General features: G+C 43.4%; 1 protein-coding gene across 2 annotated transcripts in view; it reads right to left on the reverse strand.

Annotated features, from left to right (window-relative positions):
- Positions 1-22,925, reverse strand: part of AFF3 (ALF transcription elongation factor 3) — a 338,365-nt gene that overhangs the window by 49,250 nt on the left and 266,190 nt on the right. The window contains exons 10-11 of one of the 2 annotated variants that reach the window (XM_064502379.1): positions 7,964-8,129; positions 590-1,636 (exon numbers count right to left, since the gene is read on the reverse strand). In XM_064502379.1, coding sequence (XP_064358449.1) covers positions 590-1,636; positions 7,964-8,129 — 1,213 coding nt within the window. Of the gene's footprint in view, positions 1-589; positions 1,637-7,963; positions 8,133-22,925 lie in introns of both variants that reach the window. The other variant, XM_064502371.1, reaches the window with a different exon arrangement.

The following is a 22,925-nucleotide window of genomic DNA, read 5'->3' on the forward strand; positions in this document are numbered from 1 at the left end:
AGTGAGGGAAGCAGTGGAGCCGAGCCGCTCTCAGGCTCACACGGTCTCTGCGAATGCAGCTCCCACTAAGCCGCGCCTCCTGCAGGGACCGGCCTCTCGTTGGCATTTCTGGGGGAAAAGAGCTGCTCCTGCACCTTTCCCACACACCTGGCCTGCAGCGATACCGTACACACTTTGACGAGACAGCAGCATTTGCTGACCCTAAGCAGTGCCTCGGATATTGAAAGCGGCCTCAAGAGAGAAAACAGTCCTGCTGAAAGGTCTTTCTTCGCAAGGCGTGAAAGACCACGTGTTGGCAGAAAATGCCCTCTCCAAAGGGCTGCGATCCCTGGCGGCCAGGATTTTCATTACCTCCTTGCAAGGCGCCTCCCCAGGGGCTTTGTCGGCTCCTAGGGGGCCCAAAGACGGGCGTGCGATGACACAGCATCGCTCCCAAGCGCCGCCCCGGCCAGGACGCCACCGTCGAGCGCCGGACACGCGGTGCGGGCAACGCTCCTTCCTGCTGGGCCGAGCACCCCGGTGGCAGGCCAGGCTGCACCCCCGCTGCCTCCTCGCCCCACCACGGCCGCCCCCCAGCCCCGCGGCTCACCTTGCGTTTCCTTCTAGATTTCGGTAAACCCTTCTCGGTGGGGGGGTCAGCACTACTAGTCTGCTGAAGGCTGGCCGCCTCCTTTGCTCCGGCGCTCATTGCCAGCGGCTCTTCGGGCAAGCGCTCTGGAATCCTGGACAAAAGAGTCAAATCAATTTTGACCCACAGCGACTTTACCTCATCACTGTCTTTCAGAGGAGACAGGAGCTCATTCCTACCGAAAGGAACCAGGGTGTAAAACTGTTCCTCCAGCTCCTTTGCTATTTCACTACTAGTCCTGGCATTAATGGAGCCAAAGGCACTGCAGCCGCCGTGGGGCTTGGGGGCGGCACTGCCCCCCGAGTCCTTGGCCCGCGGCTCGGCCCCGGCCGCCACGGCCGGCGCTTTGGGCAGCGGGCGCTCCTCCCGCTCCGACTCGGAGGCTGAGTCGGAGGAAGACGACGAAGACGAAGACTCGGTCTCGATGAACTCCTTGGATTTGGGCGCCGTTTTGCTCGGCCCCCTGGTCCGCCTCTTCTCGCCGGCCACGGACGAGCGGGGCTCGCGGCGGTGCCCTGCTCTGCCGCCGCTGTTGCCGCTGGGACGGGCCCTTGGCAGATCGCTGGTGGCGTGGTCAGGAAAGCTGTGGTTCCCGGCGGGCGCCTCGGCCGTGCGGCACGGCGCGCCTTCCCCAGTGGAGGTCCTCTCAGCCCGGCGCGGCGGTTTCTTGCCGGCCGGCCGCCTCGGCAGCCCGCCGTCAGCGGCGGGGGGTGACTTCTGCCGGCTGCCCTTGCTGCCCGGCGCTTTGCTGGCGGTCCGGGGCTGTGGGCCGTCCCCGCTGGCAGTGGTGGCGGCAGTGGCGACCCGACTCTCCCCGCTGTGGGCCTCGGCCGCGCCGGTGGCTGGGGACTTCTCGCAGTCCTGCTGCTCCGCCTTCACGTGGCCATAGTAGGGATGGTGGCTCTCCAGGGCCAGGCCGTCATGGTGGGTCAGGATGGGCGCCTTGTGCGGGGTGACTTTGTTCAGCCACTTGTCCAGCTGCCACTTGTTGGACGAGGGTGGCTCGGGCTGCAAGGGAAACAAACCAGGCAGCGCTTAGCGCCGGACCCCCGCCCCAGCTCTCCGCAGCTGTGGGGGTGCCCGGAGCTCCCCCAGAGACAACCACAATATAGGGCTCCCCCTGCCATCCCTCAACATGGGGTCCCGCTGCTGTCTCCGAGCAAAGGGGGCACCACCACCACCACGGCCACCACCAGGCACCAGCAGCCCTGGTCCCCATCCCTGCCCTCCGCTCCCCACAGAGGCATTGGCCCAGAGTGGTTCGTGATTTCCAAGGGTGGTTCAGGCTGTGCTGTTGGCGTTGGCATTGGCTTTACCGGGAAATACTTCCAAGTTTCCAAAGGGAAGAAAAGATCATGGTTTTAGAAAGGGAGGAAAAATGGCAAAGGGTACAGCTGAAGCTAAAAAGCAATGGCTAGTAAGAAAGCAAGGCTATATATATTTTGTGTCCTGTACCGCTGCATTAAATAAAAAATTTAAAAAGCATAAAGCAGCAGCAGTGAGGAGAGGAAGGGCTAACCAGGCTGTTCATATGTGTAAGATCACACACACATTTGTTGTGTGGTGGTGTTGTCAAGTACTCATTTTGTAAGTATTTTGTGGCTGTTAGTTTTTCTCTTCGTTCCTGTCACCACATGATCAAGTTTTAAGAGACCATCTGAAATATAATGGTGTTTGGACAGTGAAGAAGTGAGATAATTATGATTTCAAATGTAACCACAGCTCAGACAATGCTATTTCAGAACAATGTGCAAGTGTTTTCTAGTACTTCTTGCAATCAGTCATCTGAGTGTAACAAAATGAAGAGGAGAGACTGGAAAAAAAAAAAAAAGAAATGATGGAGTAGATGGCCAGCCATATCCTAACCCTACAGAAGCCAGTGTGAAAAGTCTCCTAATTACCTTAACTTCAGGTATTTAAAGAAGGTGCCTGAAGGCTACACAGGTTTCCTGCATAGCCAAGGGTGTCTCCAGAATTGCCCACTGTTCACTCTTTAGGGAGCAAAAGTTTCTAAAATAAGCAAAAAAGTTAGATGCTGCAATTCAGATGATATAAATATTGCCTCTCTCTGAAGTGTCCAAGTTACTCATTAGCCAGCTAGCCAATGCCTACTGGAAGTCTGCTGAATTGCACTAAGTTTATTTTTTCTCAGTCATACTCCCTAATATCTTACATGACGAATTTCATTCCTTAGCTGTAAATCTTGAAGATGGGCGGGCAGCCTTTCTGTTGGCTGAAGACATATTTTTAAAACTCTTAACTCTTCATGTAAAATAAACAGCAGTTCTTAACTGCTGCAGAGAATAGAGATGGATTTGTTTGGTGCCATTCATTATGTATATACGAAACTTACTAGATATATCATAAGAATTTCAGTATACACAGATCTCTTTGCAGTCTTCAGGGGATGTATTTAACAAAAGGACATACAGCAGAAGCACATGGGAAAAAATGCCTCTGTCCCTAAGTATAGGTCAGAGAGAAGGCAGCTTATAAACAGCTTACAGCAGTTCAAAAAAACTTTCAGCGTTTCTCTTACATCCCATTCTGTCTTTTTATGTATCTTGTCATTCTCTAAAACAGTGGTTTGCAAAATAGGGATTTCAGGGGATGACAGTAAACGGCAGAAAACTGTGATTAACTGCTTCAGTGTCATTAACTTGGCAATATGGTACTTTCCTACAGTGATATATCTGCTATTTAGGTGGAATAAGTACACTCCCACCAACCTATAAGCCAAGTATGACAACTAAAAAAAGATGTCAGCAGTGTTGCAAGCTTTACTAATTTTGTCAGGAGTCTTAGGACACTCACTATTTTTTCTTAAAGATTCAGTTTTTGGGATCATGGGCTCAGGTACCTATCTTGAGTTTATTTAAAGAAAACTTCCAGTCCATGTGGCTGGAAAAAAAGTTGAAAAAAACACTTCAGGTTGTGTCTTTTTAAAGCAAAAAGCTCACAGCCCATAATGTAAATCAAAAGAGTCCAAATTTTAACAATCAGAATTTTTAAGCTTGTCTCATTATTTTGGTGACCTGATACAGTTTTGGAATATCTTAGATTGTTAGTGTACATCAGTGATGCCAATTTACTTTTGGAAGTATTTTATTCAATTGATTGCTCTAACTGAAAAGTATTGCACTTTGAAATTCCTTACAAAAGCAAGGTACTTTGCAATGGAAAATAATCATGACAGCCAACAGAGAAGAGTAGACCTCGTAAAAATTCACTTGAAAGTATTCACCTATCCATTTTACGTGCCTACTTGCAATTATTTGTGTGAAGAAAAGGAAATCCCTGATTCTCTAGTCCACACCATTCCCCTAAGCAGGTCACATACCACTCTACAGAAGAAAACCTGGCTTGCCCAAGGTTAAAAACTTTCAGCAGCATATAAGGATGGAAATGTGCTGAGATCCAGAATGATCAGGAAGCAGAAAGATCTCTGTCCCTTAGTTTTTGCGTCCAGGAAATGTGCTGCCCTCAAGGGCATATTTTAATAAAAGCTTGCCATATTTGCGTTAAAACTGGTGGTGTCTAGATGGGAGCACCAACAGAAAAAGACCGTCTATGGTGAAGCTGGCTTGCAACGAAAACGTAAGTTTGCCTTGAAACGCCAAACGAGGAAACTCTACCCGAGCAAGGCTGGTTCCAGGGACGGATGCATCACGGACTTGCACATGAGCCAGGCTTCATTTGAGAGACAGAAGGATGCAATACACATCCTCAAAAACTGTGGGTGGATTCACCTGTACAATGTAGACAACTACTCTTGAGCTTGTTGATGAGTTCCTGTTACAGTCAGTGGACTGCTCTTCTAGGCCATGATTCCCTTCATCTTAAAATATATGTCTGAAATAGGCCAGATGAGCTGGGCCCTAGAAATGTCTGCTCCTCTCCACTGACCGTAAAGGGGAGGCTGAGGTGATGGGCAGATGTAGGTATCTGCAGTACAAGTGTCCAAATTTAGGTGAGATGATTCCCACGAAGTGTGTCTATATATCTTAGATCTCTTCAAAGCGACAAGTACCACCAGAAGCACCAGTGGCAGGGGTCCAAAAGAAACCTTCTTCAGAACATATTATCCAGAAAAGCTTGCTGGGCTGAGGGGCTATTAAACACTGTAAGAGTGATAGGTTCAGTACACTTCTATTACAAAGAGGGACTTCAGATGTAGTTAATTCCATGGTAAATGTGAGGCATGACACCTCTTTCATTGAGGGATTAAATAGCCTATAATACTGTGCATGTACTTAACCCACCATGGGGTAGGAATGAGCCATCACCACAGCACACTTATTCTACTGTAAATCCACACACTAGTTTCCCCTTATGATAATTTGCTTGTGTAGCCCTATTATCAAAAATTTGGTTCAGGGCAATCCTCATACAAATGTGGTACCTTTTAATTGTATTTAAGACAGATTATTATTATTACTTTATTGCTACTACTATCAGTATTGTTACTACCACATTATCAAACTAGAACTGGGACTCCCATGTGTTAGGTATGGCGGACACATACTGTAAGAGGTGACTCCTGTCACAGAGAGTTTTCTGGAAGGGAGAGCTGTTTGTAGTCTTTGCTCCAAATGCACATGGGGACGTGCTAGAGGCCATGGGACAGCTAGAGCCCATGAATGTTATTAGCAAAGGTAAAGACAGTATCCACAGTTGGTCTAGTGGCAAAATCCCCTTTTCTTCAGAGTGTACCAGTCAGGAAATCCAATCAAGGCTCTCACAGAGATGGGTGGAAGCAAAAATTTTTTGGAAGACAAGACAGAGGAAACACAACCCCCTCAACCCTAAAACTACACCTCTTCTTCCCCTCCCTCCCTCCCTAGGTCCATCAGTGAAGACAGACTGGTGAGGTGACAGAAGCACGCTCACCAGTTAGCTAGTCTGATGGATACACCTACACTTATTTACTGAGCTAAAAAGAAGAGAGTCAATGCCATGGAACGCCTGAGAGAACAGCAGGAATTCACAGGCAACAGCTCCTCAGCCATTGGTACCAATGTCCAGGCAGCCGGAGGACTTGATGCACAGTGCTGTGGTTGGAGGCTGCTTTCTGCTGATGAAAGAGAAAGGTGGGAAAGAGCATTACCGTACCAATCACTTCAGCTTTGACTTGGTCAGTCACAACCTGGAGGCTTGAGACTGAACAGTATATCCTGTGATGATGGTAGAAGCATGGACAAAAGGTGCATGTGAAAAAGAGGAAAACACTTTAATGGTTGTTGACTGGTCACTACAGTGGAAGTTGTTAAGCACAGTGTCTGGTGTGTGGGAATGGTGGGGCCCAAGACAGGACATCTTGCTCAACAGCCTGGTTACTGAAAGGAGCTGTGCTGCAACAGCCACTGATGCTCTGTCCCATGCAACAGCTTCTCTGCTTCCCTCCTGCCAGTTCCTCCATCTAGTCTTTCCTGCATAGTGGGAGTTCACTGGCTGTCTTGCCAGGCTCAGCCTTTTTAAAGATCTGCATGATAATTCAATGCAACAAAGAACGAGCAAGCCAAATTCTTAGCTTATGAAATTTAGCTTTTTCTATGGACTTGAGACCTAAGGTTTTTCTCTACTGTCTCAAATAATTGGAAGGACAAGACGTCACTGTTTTCCAGAGTCCTCATTTATGACGTTAGTGAAGGTCATGCAAAGAATTCATGACCTCAGCAAACAAACGGGAGATAGCAGTCTCAGTTCCTTGTTCATAATTTCATGTTTGGCAGGCCACAAAGCTGTAACTACTCACATTACTGTCTGAGGCACCCTAATTTGTCCACATCACTGAAACAAGTCTGAATGTTGCCTCCTGTTCTAGCTCAGCCATTACTCTTAGTTTACTGCAGACATAAAGTGTAGACAGCTGAGCTAGTCACTCCAGGCTCTCAGTAGTCAATGGAAAGAAACAGACACTTTTAGGGCGCAACTAATCTAATCTATTTGCTACGTATGTTTTGCAATGAGCTACTTTCACACTCTAGGCAACTGCATTTAGAACCTGAAAAACAACTCAAAGATCTCAAAATGAGGTAAGGAAAAAATACAGAGGAAATGAAACAGCAATCCAAATTCTGTATAACTTCAAATGTATAAGATACCTTGTCCTAGAAATCAAAACCTTTGAGTATGTTCATGTGATATTTCAGATTGCGGGAAAAAAGACTCAAGGGCTCATAATGGTCTACAGGTTTCCAGGTGGAGTTTCTCCCAACTTGGAAATATCCTGCCCAGCATTGTACCTACATGTATCAGCATCTGCTTATGCAATGACAAAGATGGATTTGATGCAAAGATGCATTCTTCTATCTTATCCGATAGATGACGTTCATCTTAAAACTATAACTGGGATTGAGTCCACTAACTAATTTAGGTGGACAGGGCTTCCCTCTAAAGAGCTTCCAAGGACTTGTCTCTCTCCACTTACTAGGTAAGAACATGGCGTATACTTTATGTATTAAATAAAGAAAAAAAGTGACAAAACTGGAGAGAAATATAAAAAGGACATTTCTGTGAGTGCTGTATTTTGCCTGACAAAAAACATAGCCTCAAATATTGAGCAAAATACAAGAAAAGGCTTGCTGGCATTAAGTATAATTTTTCAGAGTGAGAGAATAGTTGAGACATGGCTGTTGGGGAAGTCCTATGATTGGATGCTTTATGAGAAACAAGCGAATCTACTCACTGTATTTCATGTGTATTTACAATCTTGCTGCTAGATTTTTGAATATTTTTACATATATTAATGTGTGCGATGTGTCTGTGGAGTTCATGGTTTTATACTTAAGGTGTGTGTTGACCAAAACATAAAAATAGCAAGCCTGGTAAAAAAAACAGAGCAGAGAGACACAAATGAGAGAATAATTCACTTGGGGAGTAAGGGGAGGGAGGTGTGTGAGCGAAAAACAACTGTTTTGCTTTAAAAAGCCACCCTCAAACTGATTTTACCATAGCTTCCCTGTGTAGACAAGCCTTTAGTTCCCTTGCAGTGCTGGGAGCCCCCATCAGGACTTATGCACTAAGCAAACCATCGTTATAGAGGCCGAGTTGCACACAACTTCAAGCAAGCTGTGAGCCTTGCAAGGAGCGCCACTCATCTCAGATTTGAGGAAAATATCACAGGGTTCGTTCTTTCTTTCTTTTTGTTTCAGATTTCTTAATCTGTCCCAGGGTCCCCTGCCACATGCCAGGAGGAGGATCCTTGGTTCTTTCCTCTTCCATTTTTTTTTGTGCATCCCCCCCACCTCAGTGTGTTGGCTTGGCAGGAGAAAAAGCCTGAGTGGGTGTAATAATGGTTTGCCACCCTAAATCATAAAGCGCCAAAGTCCTTACCTCTGGGCTGGAATAATGCGAGGGCTTGCTGCCGTCACTCTCGCTGGAGCTGCTTTCACTCTCTGAGTCAGACTCGGAGCTGGTCTCAGATTCACTGGAACTGCTGCTGCTTGACCCCTTGCTGGAGAGTCCTGTGGCTCGGGAATTGGGCTGAGGCGCAACCAGGCTGCTGGCCCCGCACGCAGCCCATCGATGAGGAGGGAGGGAAAAGAAGAAAACAACAACATAAAGCAAACCATAAAGACCGTGGTGTTCCAGGGAGCGTACCTGTCTGAATGCCTGTAAGCGTCTTTGCTGCTAAAGCATGGTGAAGCGAGTTGAACATTACACTGTTTTAATTGCAGGGAAAAGACTCAGGGTTAGCTGCATATTCATTTAAATCCCTGACCTTTGCCATTTCTTCTTCCTGTGAGGAAGGATCAGATTTTCACTGCAGCTTGCCTCTTTCCTCATTCAACAGACATTTTAGGATTAAAAAAATATATATTTTAGATTTAAAAATATCTAACATGGTAAAAAACAGAGTAGAGAAGGCAGTCTTACAGCGTCTAATGAACACTCTGCACAGAGGTGAAAGTAGGAGATGGAAAAGGTGAACAGTTAAGAAACTGAAATGAACTCCACAGTACCAGCCATTTACAAGTTGTAATAGTAGTAGTGATAATCATAATAATAATAATGATAATAATAATAATAATAATGCATCCTCTCTGGAGCTTCCTACTCCCATCATTTGTTCTCTACAGTTCTTCACCTGTCCATAAATAGATTAAGCCAAGATGATGTGGATACCTGTATGCACCATCTTGACATTGACAACTGCAAGAGCTAAGACTGTGATCCTGCAAAAGCTCCTAAGAGCTCAGGCTTGTCTTTTTGCACATCAGCAGTGCAGTGATGTCAGCAGAGCTACTTGCCTTTTAAAAGTTATGTTTGCATGTAAGTGTTTGTAGTATCAGGCTTGACAGCGGGAGAAACGTATACTTTCCAGAAGTAGTTGACCAGGCATATTAAAATATCACAGTCATAAACACTTGGGTATGAAATATCCTATTAAGTCATCCAGCTTATTCCCCAGGCAATGAAAGATTGTTCCCGATAGCCGGGTGCTTTTTCTAGTGGGTTTTCCAATTTGATTTTAAATGACTTGAATGCAGCTTTCACTTTTACCCCTGGGAAAATTCTTTGCAAACGAACCCAAATTCCACTGTCAGAAATTTCTCCTTGCATTCAACCTGAGGTTGCCCTTTCTAAATTTATTGTTGCTACTTATTATTTCATCCTCTTACTAATAGTTACTGTGATAAATTATCCTCCTCCCTTTTTGCCTTCACATATTTGCAGACTGTTTTCCTGTCCTGCTTCAGTCATCTCTCAGACAAGGCCTTACATATTTACTTCTTCTGATCTTTCTTCGTAAGTCATTATCTCCAGGGATATGGGATCATTTTTATGGCTGCTTTCTGAACTCATTCCAATTTGTCTATATCTCTTTGATAACAGGATGCCCAAAATGGAGTGCTGCATTATAGATCGTTCTCACTAGAGCCCTACAACGAAGGGCTATTACCTTCCTGCTCCCTGATGCGTTGCTTCTGTAAACATATACCAGAGCTGTGATGGAATATATAGTCCATTAACACTCCTACATCTCTTTCAACATTGCTTTCTCCAGAATTCCTGTACTGAATAGCTACATTTTAGATTATTTGCTTCCAGAGAGATTAGCTTGCTTTTTTTTTTTCACACCAGATCTCATTTTCTTCTTTACTGCACATGCTTCTAGCTCCTTTTGATTTATTTCTCTGCCTTCAGAGGTGTCTGCAGCAACTTCTAATTTAGTATCAAATGCAAACTTAATTAAATGGTTATTCACTACCTTTTCCAGATCATTAATGAGACTGTTAAATAAACCCAGCATGAAACACACCGGTACCCTAATAACCATCTCTTCCCAATTCCGTTCACCAGTGTTTATCATTACCCTTGTTTATGCACTGTCAGTCCAATATTGTAGCTAACGCAATGTGATTTTGGAGATGCATTTTGTGAGAAATAATATCTGATGCTTAATTACAGTTATGTTGCACCTAATGAATTGTCTTTACCTAGGAGTGGTGTATTTCATTCTGAAAAACTGGTATCTGGTACCTGACACAAGCCACTTGCGACAGGCACTTTATGGGGCTTCGAAAAGAGACCAGGCCACCAGAGATGCAGTTATAGCTCTGTGACTCTCCCTGGCCGCACAGTCCCTGTCCCTGCCTCTCCTAACATATGCCAGCGCTTCCCCAATGGACTGCCTGTCTTGTACTAGCTATTTTAGCAGAACACCAGCCATACCGCATTTTTACTCATAGCCATCCTCATCCCTACTTCTGGCCCCCTCCTTCTCCTGGAGGACGGTTTCTCCTGGCTACCTGGGCAATCCTACCCCCATCAGCAAGCTTCCTGCACCCTCTGAAGCACGGCGGGGCCAGATAGTACAGAAAACCTCACCTGTGGGCTCACCTTAATAATTAAAGCAAGTAAAATAAATAGGAGAGGGAGGAGCCGATGTCTACGTATACTTAACTTGGAATTCCCCTCAAGGATCCTCTCGTCACCATCAAGCGAGGCCACAGTAAAAGCTCATGCTGGGGCAGGACAGCTCAGCGCTGCGTGCGTGTGGGCAGAAGTGCCTGCGTGCACTCTCCTTGGGAGGCAACGTGTCTGCTGTCATGCACAGGCATTAATGTACCAGTTACAACATGTATCTTCAAAAACTTGCCTTTTGCTATTTGTATTGCTATTCATGACATCTCTTTGTTTAGCTGGGTAAGTGGTAAATACAAGATTTTCAGGCAGGCATATGTATAACTGTGTTAGGACACATAGGTGCTTGAAATGGTAACAGTTTACAAGCTTGTGAAAATTTTCCTTCTCAGAGAAGGAAAATTGATGTTTTGCATGCTACTTTGGGACTGTGCAGTTTTCCATTTGTCCAGCTCCCAGTAAACTCCAGATATAATTTGCTCACTTATATTAACAGATTATAGTCAATCCCTTGCTAATAAAATAGTGAGAGCTAAATAGGGGCCACTGTGAGCAGGTTTTCTGCATTTAATTTTTTTTTTCTTAACTGAATATGAAAAGGTAAGTGCCTTTTCTAATGCTATAGCTTAGGGAACTACTTTTGACAGTGTCCAACTGATAGCTTATTTGTCCTCTCCACAACAGTATTGTGACTGTTGCCTGAGAAGTTCTTCAACATCACAAAACATCTGTACATTTATGTCCTGCCCTTAGTGATTCTGGTTTTAATTTTCAAACCATCATTTTTGTATGGCATTGACTAAAGTATTCAGAATTGCTATATGGGGGTTGAGGGTGAAAAAAAATCCCACAGTAATATTTCTTTCCTGTTGTGACATGAAATGTTTTTCTAAGCTGCTGAATAGAAATTGTTACTACAGCCATAGAAATAAAACATAACTGTTGGACTCTTCACAAACATCTGGAAATCTATGTTTGCTGCTCTAGTGGTAGCCAATATACTACAAAAAATTCAACAACATTACAATATTTTCTCATTTATGATGATATTATTGAAGTTTCATGCCCCTCCTTCTATCTTTTCCATTTTTAAATATAGTGTATTTTTAAAAGTATCCTCACTGTATTATATTGATCAGGGCAAAACCATCTACATGTTTCTTCATAATTTCTTATTAAAAATAACCATTATTTTAAATTGGTGACTTCTTTTTTGGACTGTTCTTTCTGAAATATGTAAGCAAGATCATGCAGTCAAAATAAAACACTGATTTGCATTTTAATGACTATGGCACACAACATTCATGCATATTTTGCTACTGGCTTATGCCCCAGAATTAATTACTACATTTTAGAAATGATATTTTTATTTTAAGCAGTTAAACAACAATTTGGGTAAGAACCACTCTTCTTTAAAGCCCTTGATCAGAGCATGCACTCTCTATCTTAAGAGATAAAGTGATTAATACTTCATAATGGTGCCAGCAGCTCAGTAAGGCACTTCATAACCAAAACAAAATCTGAAGTTTCTGACCAAATATAGTCCCTTCATCCCAGCTAAAGCAGGACCTGGACACCTGAACACCATGCAAGTCTCCAGCAGCCTGTTTGCTGCACTGCTTAATGCACTAGCCACCCTCCTCTGGTAAACTGCTAGATACCTTGTAGCCTAAACATTTCTCAGATGTGCAGGCTCAGAAACACCTTGGTTTGGGGAGAATAATACTGCTTCCTTGCTCAAACTTATTTGTGATCCAGGTTGAGAGAGAGAGTCCTCTCATGCCCTAGAGAAGCCTGAAAAGTTAGTTGCGGTGGAGCCGATTATTAGCTCCGTCAGACTGCGTGGTCATGGCCAGCCTTTGAGCAGTACCAGGGTCGTTTAAACAGCTGTCCAGGGAGACGCAGGCATTTGCTATTCAGTCAGTGGAGAAAGATTCCCAAATCAGGTTGCCTAAGCTGCGCTCAGGAGACCTCTTGAATTTAAGCATGCTGGATCTCGGTCCCACTCTATGCTCCATATTAAGCTGCAGCTTACAGCTGCACTGCTTTTCATGATAATAAATCGCAACATCCAGCAGTGGGCACATGAAATTCCTGGGTAGCTAAACACAGGTTGCAGTAATTCAGTCTCAATATTTCAGAGGCAGACACCATGGATGCCTGATCAAGGTACAAAAAAAAAAAAAGAAAGAAAAAAAAAAAAGCAGTCCATTACCAAACTACAAGTATTTGGTAACTATATTAATTTGTTTCAAAGGGGAAAATCTGTCTTAGCATGAAGAATCTGTTATCCCAATTCTCCATAGCCTTACAGTGTGAGGGCATCTTATACCCACTTTACACAAATAAAAATGATTACCAAAGATGCAAGGCAAGGGGGAATCAGGCCTTGAAGAAAAGACTGTGCCAAGAAAACATATCAGAGTGACTCTCTGAAATGCTTTTCTGGCAACAAGAAAGACGACTATGGATGTGTTCATGCTTCATACTATTGACTCTAGTCAATCTGTGTAATTCACTTTGCAACAGCTGTATCCTGGGCCTTGTTATCAAAAAGCTTAGGAACACTACCAAACTCTCTCTGGTTCATTTGCTTCCATGTCTGGAGATAGGAGAACATTTAGCCAGTGTCATCTGCAGAGCTGTGATCATCTATATTGTTTTTCTTCTAAAGTCTCACTCTACAGTACCATCTACCACGTGTTGTACCACTACCAAGTGGCCCAGGGCTCCTGGTAGGAAAGAAAAATGCAACAATTAGTATGAAGAGCTAACCTGAATAAACAAATGACACTGTTAAGGGTCACGCTGTCAACAGCGACAGGTAAAAATGGAGAAGGTGACTTCAATTTGTAGATGCCACAAACATAGGAAAAAATCCTAAGAAAGGCTGTATGAATGCGTAAGGTATTTCAAATGCCAAGAAAATCTGTCATTGTCTTAAGAGATGTCTAAAGATCAAGGGAAGTAGGCCAATTGTGGGAAAACAATACTCTGAAGCAGACGGCCAGTCCCTTGGCTGGTATAAACTGTCATAGCTCCATTGACTTCAATTAAGCGACTCTGGTTTAAATCAAATGGTAAATCTGACCAAGACACTCAAATGGTATTTCAGACTCAGTGATGAAAACATATTCCATGGTTTGAAGGAACTCTTTTGGCAGAGTCCCTATTTTTATTCCAGATCAAAGTATCTGAAATACCATTTCCTTCTTCCCTTGAAACCAACCTAAAACCCAGTTAAGGTCTTTTGTGGCACATGCTTTATCCCTTTGTTGTCAGAAGCAAATTCCACATGGTACATCCTCAAAGTACAAATTGAGAACACTGTGCCAAAATCCGCATAATTATCTCTACTGCCTGGTACTGAAGATATTGTAAATCTCGCAGGCACACAGTTGGGAATTCCTGTGTTGATAATTGTGAATGAATCACAGAGGCAATGGAAATGCCCACTTCTTGCTACTGCCTGTGTTTATTTTACAAACTCCATTTCAGCAAAGACATCTGAAGCATGCTTACCACTGGTGTCTATCCTGGACTTGCAGATCAGGCCACCCAATGTTGTAACACAACATATGTGCATATTTTTCTGAGGCAACAATAGAATGCCAAGAAACAGTACCATAAGGAGAGTCTACCAGAATGAAAATGGATGTCATCCATTTATTCTGGGAATTATGGCCAAAGTGATGCTCAGAAAAGGGAGTTGATACCAGAAACCCTAAAGTACTCATCCACTTGAGGACTGCCAATTGTCTCCAGGTTTTAATATAGGAAGACTGGTTCTGTACTTAACATACAAATGTGAGCATAAGGAGCCCTTGTTTTAGTTTTAGCTTTGCCATGTACTGTCTGAATGACCAACTCAGTTGGCCCTTCTAGGCCTCCAATTCCCTCATCTGGTTATCATCCTAGTCACAAATGGGAATGGCACTACTTGTCCACCTTCAGTGTGTTAGGAGACATCCTTTGTTACTGTGTAGAAAGCACTTGAAAACCCTTAGTCAGAACACCATGCAGAAGTGACCCAAGTTTATATTTTTGTATCTTTACTGAGAGCATGAAACCAAATAACTGTCTGAGTTCTTTACAGTTATCCATTGTGAAAAACCTATTGTTTACTAAAGGAAAAAAGGCAGCTAGCCTTGCCATGGCCTTTTGTTCGGTCCTGAATGCAAAAAAAATGAGGCTGGGGACTTCCCCTTCTTCAGGTAAACAATTTCCCAGAAGTCTGTTAATATATTTAGGAAACAGAGAAATGTTTTCATACCTCATTCTTATAATGGATGAGGTATGAAATGGGAGTCATGATGAGTGAGAGTCCTGGAGGTTGTTTGGCTTGTCACAATATATAATGCTTCTGTGAAAGTACTGCATTACCTTAGCCGTACCACCTTTGCACAGCACAGCTAATAAAGCACAGCTGCCAAGAACAGAGTTCATAGACTCCACCTATATTTTAACACTGTCCTTGGGAGTTGCTTAAATAGTTTGTGCTGACAAGACTGCAAGTATTATCTGATAATGCAAACCTAAGGTAAATCAGGTCTCTTTGGAGAGTCAGGTGTACACTGTGTGATTGTAGCTTAATTGCCAGAATAGCCACCAAAGAAAAAAAAAATGAATAGGAGGAATTGTTTAGAAAAACAAGCTATGAAGCTCAAAAAAAAAAAAAAAAAAAAATCAAGAAAATTCAGTCTGGCCTGTCTAGGGGGTGTCTATCTAAGATCTGGCTGATATGGGAAGCAGGGCAGAATCACAGCTTCCACCTTGAAAGAACTCAGTAAAAAAGAGAAAAATATTGAAAAAAAACCCCTTAGTTAAAAAAAAGCCTATAATAAAATAGTACATAGCAATTAATAGCAACATCATTGTATAAAAAGCTCTATCAGAATGAGCATGTGCCTGGGTATCTGAGATGAAAGAGTCCTATAGACCTGGAGCAGCATTAACGTGGGGATGAAGTGATTAGTCAGCAGGCTGACAGCTGTGCGAGGAGGCTGGTGCCAGATTCCAATGTATGCTTTCCACCGCTGCCAAATGTTTGCTTGTCGCTCCAGATAAATGGAGCATCAGCAGTGTTTTATTTGACCTGCTCACAAGAAAAATAAAGCAACTCTGACTTCCTCGGTGTGCTTGTCGTTGACCTTGCATCAGCTGAATATGAGCAGTGAGATGCCCTGGTCCAGGAAAGTTAACTCTTTAGTAGAAGGGCCTCTAAGAGTCTTTTCTCACTGGTAGAATAGCTAGTCTCCTAACGGCTCTGAGTACAGCAACTTAAAAAGTATCAGGCACAGCCTATGTGCCCAATGTTGTTCTTGGAACATGCCCTTGGACCAATGGCCTGGAGAATGATGAAAGTTTGAGAATAGTCTATAAACACCTGCCCTCCTATCCTCAGGGTGAAATCTGGAAGCTATTTCCACTGGGACTTTTGTGAGGGGGGAAGAACTAAGTGGTATATGGAAGAAAGTGGAGAAGATTCAGTCAGGCAAGACTGTGCTCTTGATCTCCCCCTGAGACCAGCAGGTCAATGGCTCTTGTGTGGTTCCCTTCATATGTTCCCCAGAAGTTGTGTTTTTCTCCCTTTCCTTTATCAGCTCGATCATGTACACAGTTAGGAACTTCCTAGTCGCAATCATGTCTATTGTCTGGTTGAGGCCTACTTTTATTGCTGGGTGGAAATCAGGCCCATTGTCTTTGAATTGCACATTTAAAAGGGAATGTAGGACACACTTTTTGGATCTTTAATGCTCTTTATGTGAGGGTTCTCCTTCATGGTGGCTAAGGTGCCACAGAGCTACAACCATACTCCAGAAGCAGCATCACTCAAAGGATTCTTTTGGGAGATACACCCTTTCCTTTTCTCCAACAAGCAGATGAAAAGGGATGCCCTGTCTGAGATCAGTTTTGTTGCTCCCCTCTTGTGTTGCAGAAATGGCCAAGTATACTGAACTGAAAAGACGTGCTGAAGGGACTCCATTCAATGACCACTGTAGTTTTTTCTTTTCTCATTTTCTTTCTTTTTTTTCTGAAGGCAGAGGAGAAAAAGAGTGGAGAGGGTAAGCAAATCAATTAATCTTCTAGAACAACTATATTTTTCATATTAGAATCTAGCTCTCAAGTCAGATTTTCTTCATTCCAAAAGGCCCAGGAAGGGGGTGAGAAACCTAGACAGATTTTGGAAGACGGAAAAAGGACTCCTTTGGGTACAGGAGATACATGGTACTAGTGGCTGAAATCGTGGTCAGGCATAATTTTTCCATATCTGATAATACTGAAGCTTTGGATGTCTTTCTGGCACTCACTGATTCCTTGTAACAACCAAGTGTATTCTTTTGGCCATCTGTTATTTTCCAGTTTTTCCTCTTCCCTACTTCTCTCTCCTCTCTCCTCACTTTGAGGAAGTTCCTTTCCTGACAGCATGAGGAGTTGCTGCACATACGATTGCCAACTGTCCCCAAACAGCATGAGTTTGTTTGTCCAGGTGAGATAGGATTACTTAGGTTCACTGAAGAAGGTAAGTACACCTGGAGATGAGCTCTGTTCCGCTTCTCATGACACAGGTAAAAGATATGCCTGCATTTCATCGGCTTGCCTGATTAGCCAGGGGTGGAACAGGAGATGGTTCAGTTGTCAGAAAGCCTCATCAGAGTGGGCTAATGTGAAAATAAAGATGTCATGAGGCTCCAAATTCTTTTTGGTTGTGGTGAAGCACTTGAGATGCTAAATCCTAACATCTGAAGAAGGACTTCTGCACTGGTGGCCCATAAAGAGAGTGGGAGTGCTCCACATCGGTCCCTTTTTCATAAAATCGTGATCTGTCACATATCAGGTGAGGAGGCCCTAGTGCTTCAGACAAAAAGGAAATCAGGGAATTACAGTTGCAGTCAATGAAAACAGGAAGGAAGGCCCTAAGCTGGTGAGGGATGAATGGAAATAAAGAGTGTAAAGAGTGACAAGTACTAAGAACTGTTTGTAAGTCAGCTGGCAGGTGGCCCCTGAAGACCTCAACCAAGCCAATTTGCTGACTTTGTGAACAAGAAAGGACTCTTACATCCAGGACTTTATCTACTCTGCAAGGCTTGAAAAAATGACTGAAAAAGAATGTAGCTGAGTTAAATCAAGGTGGACTCAAACCCTTTTGGTCAGATCTTGAAATAACTGGCCAGTGGGGTATAGAATGGTGGGTCCGTATGCATGATGTTTTTATGCCCTTAACTTATGAGGGGGCCTAACTACTGTCTAACTTAAGCACTCAGAAATGCTCTCTGGAGATACCTACCTTTTTTGATGGACTAAAGGGAATCTAGGATCCTAACGGTGGCTTAAGCAATATGCCTGGCATGCCCCACGCCATGTCCACTGTGAGCAGGATGGGAAAAAAGGGAGGTGTCGTTCAGACTCCTCTCCACAACCATAGGATTCAGTTCCTTCTCTCCACTTGTTCTAAAGATTGGGGGTGGTATGCAGTATGAAGTATGTCTGCTCTCAACCCAGTACTCCAGTGTTTAGGTGGAATTAATCTTGTCTGGGTGTAGGAAAAAGGATGAGATGACCTCAGATTTCTGTGGTAATAAATATACAGATTAGATTGCTAAGGAGCCTACATTCTGTGCTTACAGGTCAAACGAAGACAAAAATGGGCAGAAGAGGATATAAAACAGATAGATGTCGAATTAGTCATAGCAAGGAGCAGTGCAAAATGTTTGGTGGAATATGTACAGTGACATTAACTGTATTTCTATCATCTTCCAAATGTCTCATCAGGAGAATTTTATACCACTTCTCTGGAAATTAACCTGGGTGTTGTCTTGCCTTTCTCATTTATTTCCTAAAGCATGAAGTACAGATATACTTCTATCCAAGGGGCAACTTTCGCTTCTGAGTGACAGGTTCATCAAGCCACAGAAGACAACCACTGCACTACAGTCTAGGAGGTTCCTTTCCCTCCCCTGCCTATTATCACCTTATTTCAGAGATACTGTTAACATAACTCATGTCATGGCTGCCCACAGAAACGGTTGGCCTTGTATAATTTTCAGACACAATTGCACCTCACCGGCAGTCTTTTGCCTGATTCAGCAAGGCCCTGGATATGGTTCTGTCTTGCAAGATATCTCGCTAAGCTCTGAAAGTCCAAATACAGATGAACTTGTGCAGATAAAATTACTAACTACCATAATGGCTGTCCAAATGGGTGCAATAAATTTCAACATGAGACAAACTCTCTCAGGTTTTACTGACTCTTAATGTTGCTGCTGCCAGCTTTAGTGTTACTCTTTGACTCTAGCCATATTCTGTTGCCTCCCAAAGGTCTTTTTGGCCCGTAAGCTCTAATCAATATGCTGCCTTGAGAAGAGGCTTGTTTTAAGTGGGTTTGCTCACCATAAAGAACCATATAGAGAAAATCTAACTTCTACTGCTTGTCAGTATATATCACTTCCTATGCAGAGCAGCATTTAGATGGTCTGGTAGTTGAATCCAAGTGTGCTCTTTTATATGTTTCAAGAAGTGACAAATGCCTGGAAAAGTGCATAGCTGTTCTACAGAAGACATTAGGCAGGCTCAGGAATGGCAAGCAGAACAGCTAATAAAGCCCAGAATTGTAGCAGAGAGGATGTTACAAGCTAATTAGTTTGAGATTATTTGAAGACTTGTAAAAGGTTCTTCTATTCTCCATTCTGATGTAAGTACAGCCTGTTTTCCAGCAACATGCAAAACTATTTTAATATGCTTTTAGAAAGAGTTGTCCAAGATATTCTGTTTATCTATTACCTACATAATAGCTCAAAATAAAGGATGTTTAAAACCAATATTCAGCTGTTGAATATTTGCCTGTGGTGCAGCATTAGCTTTTCAGTGTTCTGAGCCACTGGGAAAAAAATCTTCTCTCAGACTGACCAGGCTCAGATTTGTGACCCCTTACTCTGGCTTAGTAGCCTCTCACTTTACAGCTTGGACTGGAGTACCCAGAAGTGCTCATAAAGTGCAGGAATGTTCTGCCTAGTGAGGGTATCAGGATCTGACCCATTGTGCATCACATTGTTCAGATGCCTAATGCAAGATTTTAAGCAGAGAGTAGCTCCTACTAATAACCCTTTGCTGTGCCTTCTTCAGTCATAGTGTTTAAAGGTGGCCCATGAAAAATAACAGTGATTAACAATGAATAAGTATAATAACCACAAATATACTAAATCTATGTTAAGAAACAGTTATGCAAATTGCCTTTATATTTCAAAGGAAAAATCAGATGTGAATTGCATCCTTTTGTTAGATGTCATCCATAGAAAGCAAACTTGAGGCTTGTTTATGCACATACGGATGACTAGGGGAGGCAGAAATAAATTACAAAGCAAATATAATTTTATTTGCTTTATTAATCTAGAATGCATTACCGATGTGTCTGGACTCAGTGGCTCCCCAGCTGCACCCTCCTGCAGGATGTTATCAATCCTTTATTTCTACAAAATGTGCTACCAACTAGTCAGAAAAGCACTAGAACTGTATGACATTTTAATAAAAAAAATCAGTCTTACACCATGCTGTGTTGTGATGTAGTTATTCCTATATCTTCCAATATATCTTTCGGTCCATATCCCATATGTTTTGCTGTTCTTTAACTACCATGCATCTTTTTTAGATTTCTTATGATATTACAATATCACTAAGGCATGCATAGATGCCTTTGCCTATTCTTCAATGTAGCTTTTGTTCTCCCTGCCTCTCCCAGGGAGGCAGAAAGGAAATACACACATGATAGAGGGCAGGGGGCCCGGGAACAAGGAGAAATATTGCTCATCGGTGCTGCTGCTCCCTCCCACTGCCCACAACAAGCTGTTGTTGTCCTCTTCCCCTCTCTCCCTGCAGGCTAATAGGCCCCTTCTGGCTCTCTGGTGTTTGTATCACGGTATCTCAATCGGACTCCTCTGTCCCCTGCCTAACTGAGGTCTTGCATGCTCTAGGATATGCTGCATGAAGTGGCGGACATGGAATTACTTTCAGCAGCATGACCCAGCAGGGAGACAGTTAAAGGTGTGGGAGTCAACATGTGTTGCAGCTAGGAGCTGAGTGCCCAGCTGTGAGGATATACATTCAATATTTCTTTAAAACTGTGTGCATCAGGACACCTATCTGCAGCTGGGAAAGGGGGCCAGTGGAGGATTCTGCTCAAGGGCTTTGCAGAGGAGATGATACAGACAGACAGGTTTCCAGGAGAATATGGTTTTCTGTAGTCATTGCAGCAAGAAGGTAACTCTTTGCAATTTTTTACCATCTCTGCATGACTCTACCCCCTGCTAGACAAGCCTCAGTTTGGAAGGAAAGATCAGGTGTTGGGTCTTTGCCATTAGCTTAGACGCTAGGGGAAAGGGCTAGATGACTCTGTTGATAACTAGCTTGAAGACCCCAGCAGGCCTTCAGACAAATTTTATTGATTGCAAAAGTCATTAAAAGTAGCTAATTCCTCAGGGGAAAATAAAAAAAATCTCAAAAAAAAGAAACAAAGCAGGAATCTCCCATTCCCCAGAGCTTTCTGTTTGCATTCTGTGCATGACACTGAAAGGAAATACCGTAAGAGTGAAGCTCTCAAGTAACAGAACCAAATGCTTTCTCAGGGAAGGAGGAAACACTTTCTGATGCTATTAGATTGCAACAGGGAAAGATGTTGATGGGCTTCATGTAGGCCAATGGTATCTTTGGCTGTGGGGCACCCTGCAGCCTGTAGGTTGAGCGAGGTGCTTGTTCCCATCTGTTCAGTCCTGGACAGACCACATCTGGAGTACTGTTGCCCAGTTCTGGGCTCCCCAGTCAGAGCAGGTCCAGCCAAGGGCCACAAAGATGATTGAGGTACTGGAGCACCTCTCATATGAGGAGAGGCTGAGAGAGCTGGGGCTGTTCAGTCTGGAGCAGAGAAGGCTCAAGGGGGATCTGATCAATATGTGTAAACACTTGATCAGGTTGGGTAAAGAAGATGGAACCAGACTATTCTCAGTGGTGCCCAATGACAGGAAAGGGGCAATGGGCACAAACAGAAATACTGGAAATTCCATTTAAACATAAGAAAAATTTTTTTTACTGTGAGAGTGGTTGAACATGGGAACAGGTTGCCCAGAGAGGTTGTGGAGTCTCTATCCTTGGAGCTATTCAAAACCTGACTGGACACAGTCCTGGGTAATCTGCTTTAGCTGATCCTGCTTTGAGCAAGGGGTTGGATCAGATGATCTCCAGAGGTCTCAGTTGTTCTGCAAGTCTGTGGGACTGCCTCAGGTACAACAAACTCCGGTGTGCTGCGGCAACACAAAGCTTAGCATGGGGTATGAAACACATGGGCAGCAAATTGCTGGTGAGCTCCATTTGGCCATGAGTATCTCCCCTTGTTTTTCTAAAGCTCATTGAGTTGGCTATGTAACGTCATTGCCCCAGCTTGACTGAAGTGTAGGCATGGCCTCAGGCACCAATGCTTTGGTTTGTTGAGGTCATGTGCCAGCTGCGCATTGTACATTGACAGCTTTACCCACTACTCTAGACTTCAGCAGGCTACTTATGCTTGCTGGAGTAAAAGGGACTCTGAGAGTGTTATGAAATTCATTTGCTGCATTTGGTGTATTTTACAACAGGTGTGAGGTACAGCAGCAGGAGGCTGGAAAACTTCTTTCTCCTTCAAACCTTTCTGGTTCTGTTTCTGAAGGTGGTCAGCAATGTTTGAGGCAGCCCATAAGGTCATGCTTTATCTGTTTAATTGCACTCTACAGTACCTCTGTCCTTCTATAAAACCTTGCTGTTAAGAGACTGTTTTACATTTTTTTGGAGACTCTCTCAAGTGTAGTAGTCTAGCATCACTGCCCAGTGCAGCTGCTGACAATGCCAATGCACTGAGCGCTGCAAAATCTTTCCTTTCTGAAAGCAAGAGTAGAAAAGATCATCATGAAATAATGGACTAATGTGGCCATTCTATCTATGCTACTCATAAATTAGATTTTGAATCTGGCAATTGCAGGGTAATTAGGAGGAGAGTAGCTTTCCTGCAGGAACATATATTCTGCCTGCCTGAGACACTCCAGTTTAATTTTTCCTTTGTTCACTCAGCTCAGAGAACTGCAATTACCAAAGGTGATAGCCCAGTGGCAGTTTTAGAATCATGAAGAGACTTGGCACAGAAATGAAAAAAAAAAGGACAGGTATCACTAGTAATTAAAATAATTTTGAATTAGAGAAACTATTTCAATAATTGCTTTTGTACTATAATCGTCACTACATAACCTATCCTTATGAATTACTAATCCAGTGAAATAACACTACTATGCAGAGGGAGCTTGAAAAGACAGCTTCACTAAATATGTAACCTCATGAATGAGAGATAAGTAGCGTCTGGACAGACATTTCTTAATGGTAGGTGATGCCATGCAACTGCTCACTAGCAGCC

Source organism: Dromaius novaehollandiae, chromosome 1 (assembly GCF_036370855.1).
Source record: "Dromaius novaehollandiae isolate bDroNov1 chromosome 1, bDroNov1.hap1, whole genome shotgun sequence".
Lineage (NCBI taxonomy): Eukaryota > Metazoa > Chordata > Aves > Casuariiformes > Dromaiidae > Dromaius > Dromaius novaehollandiae.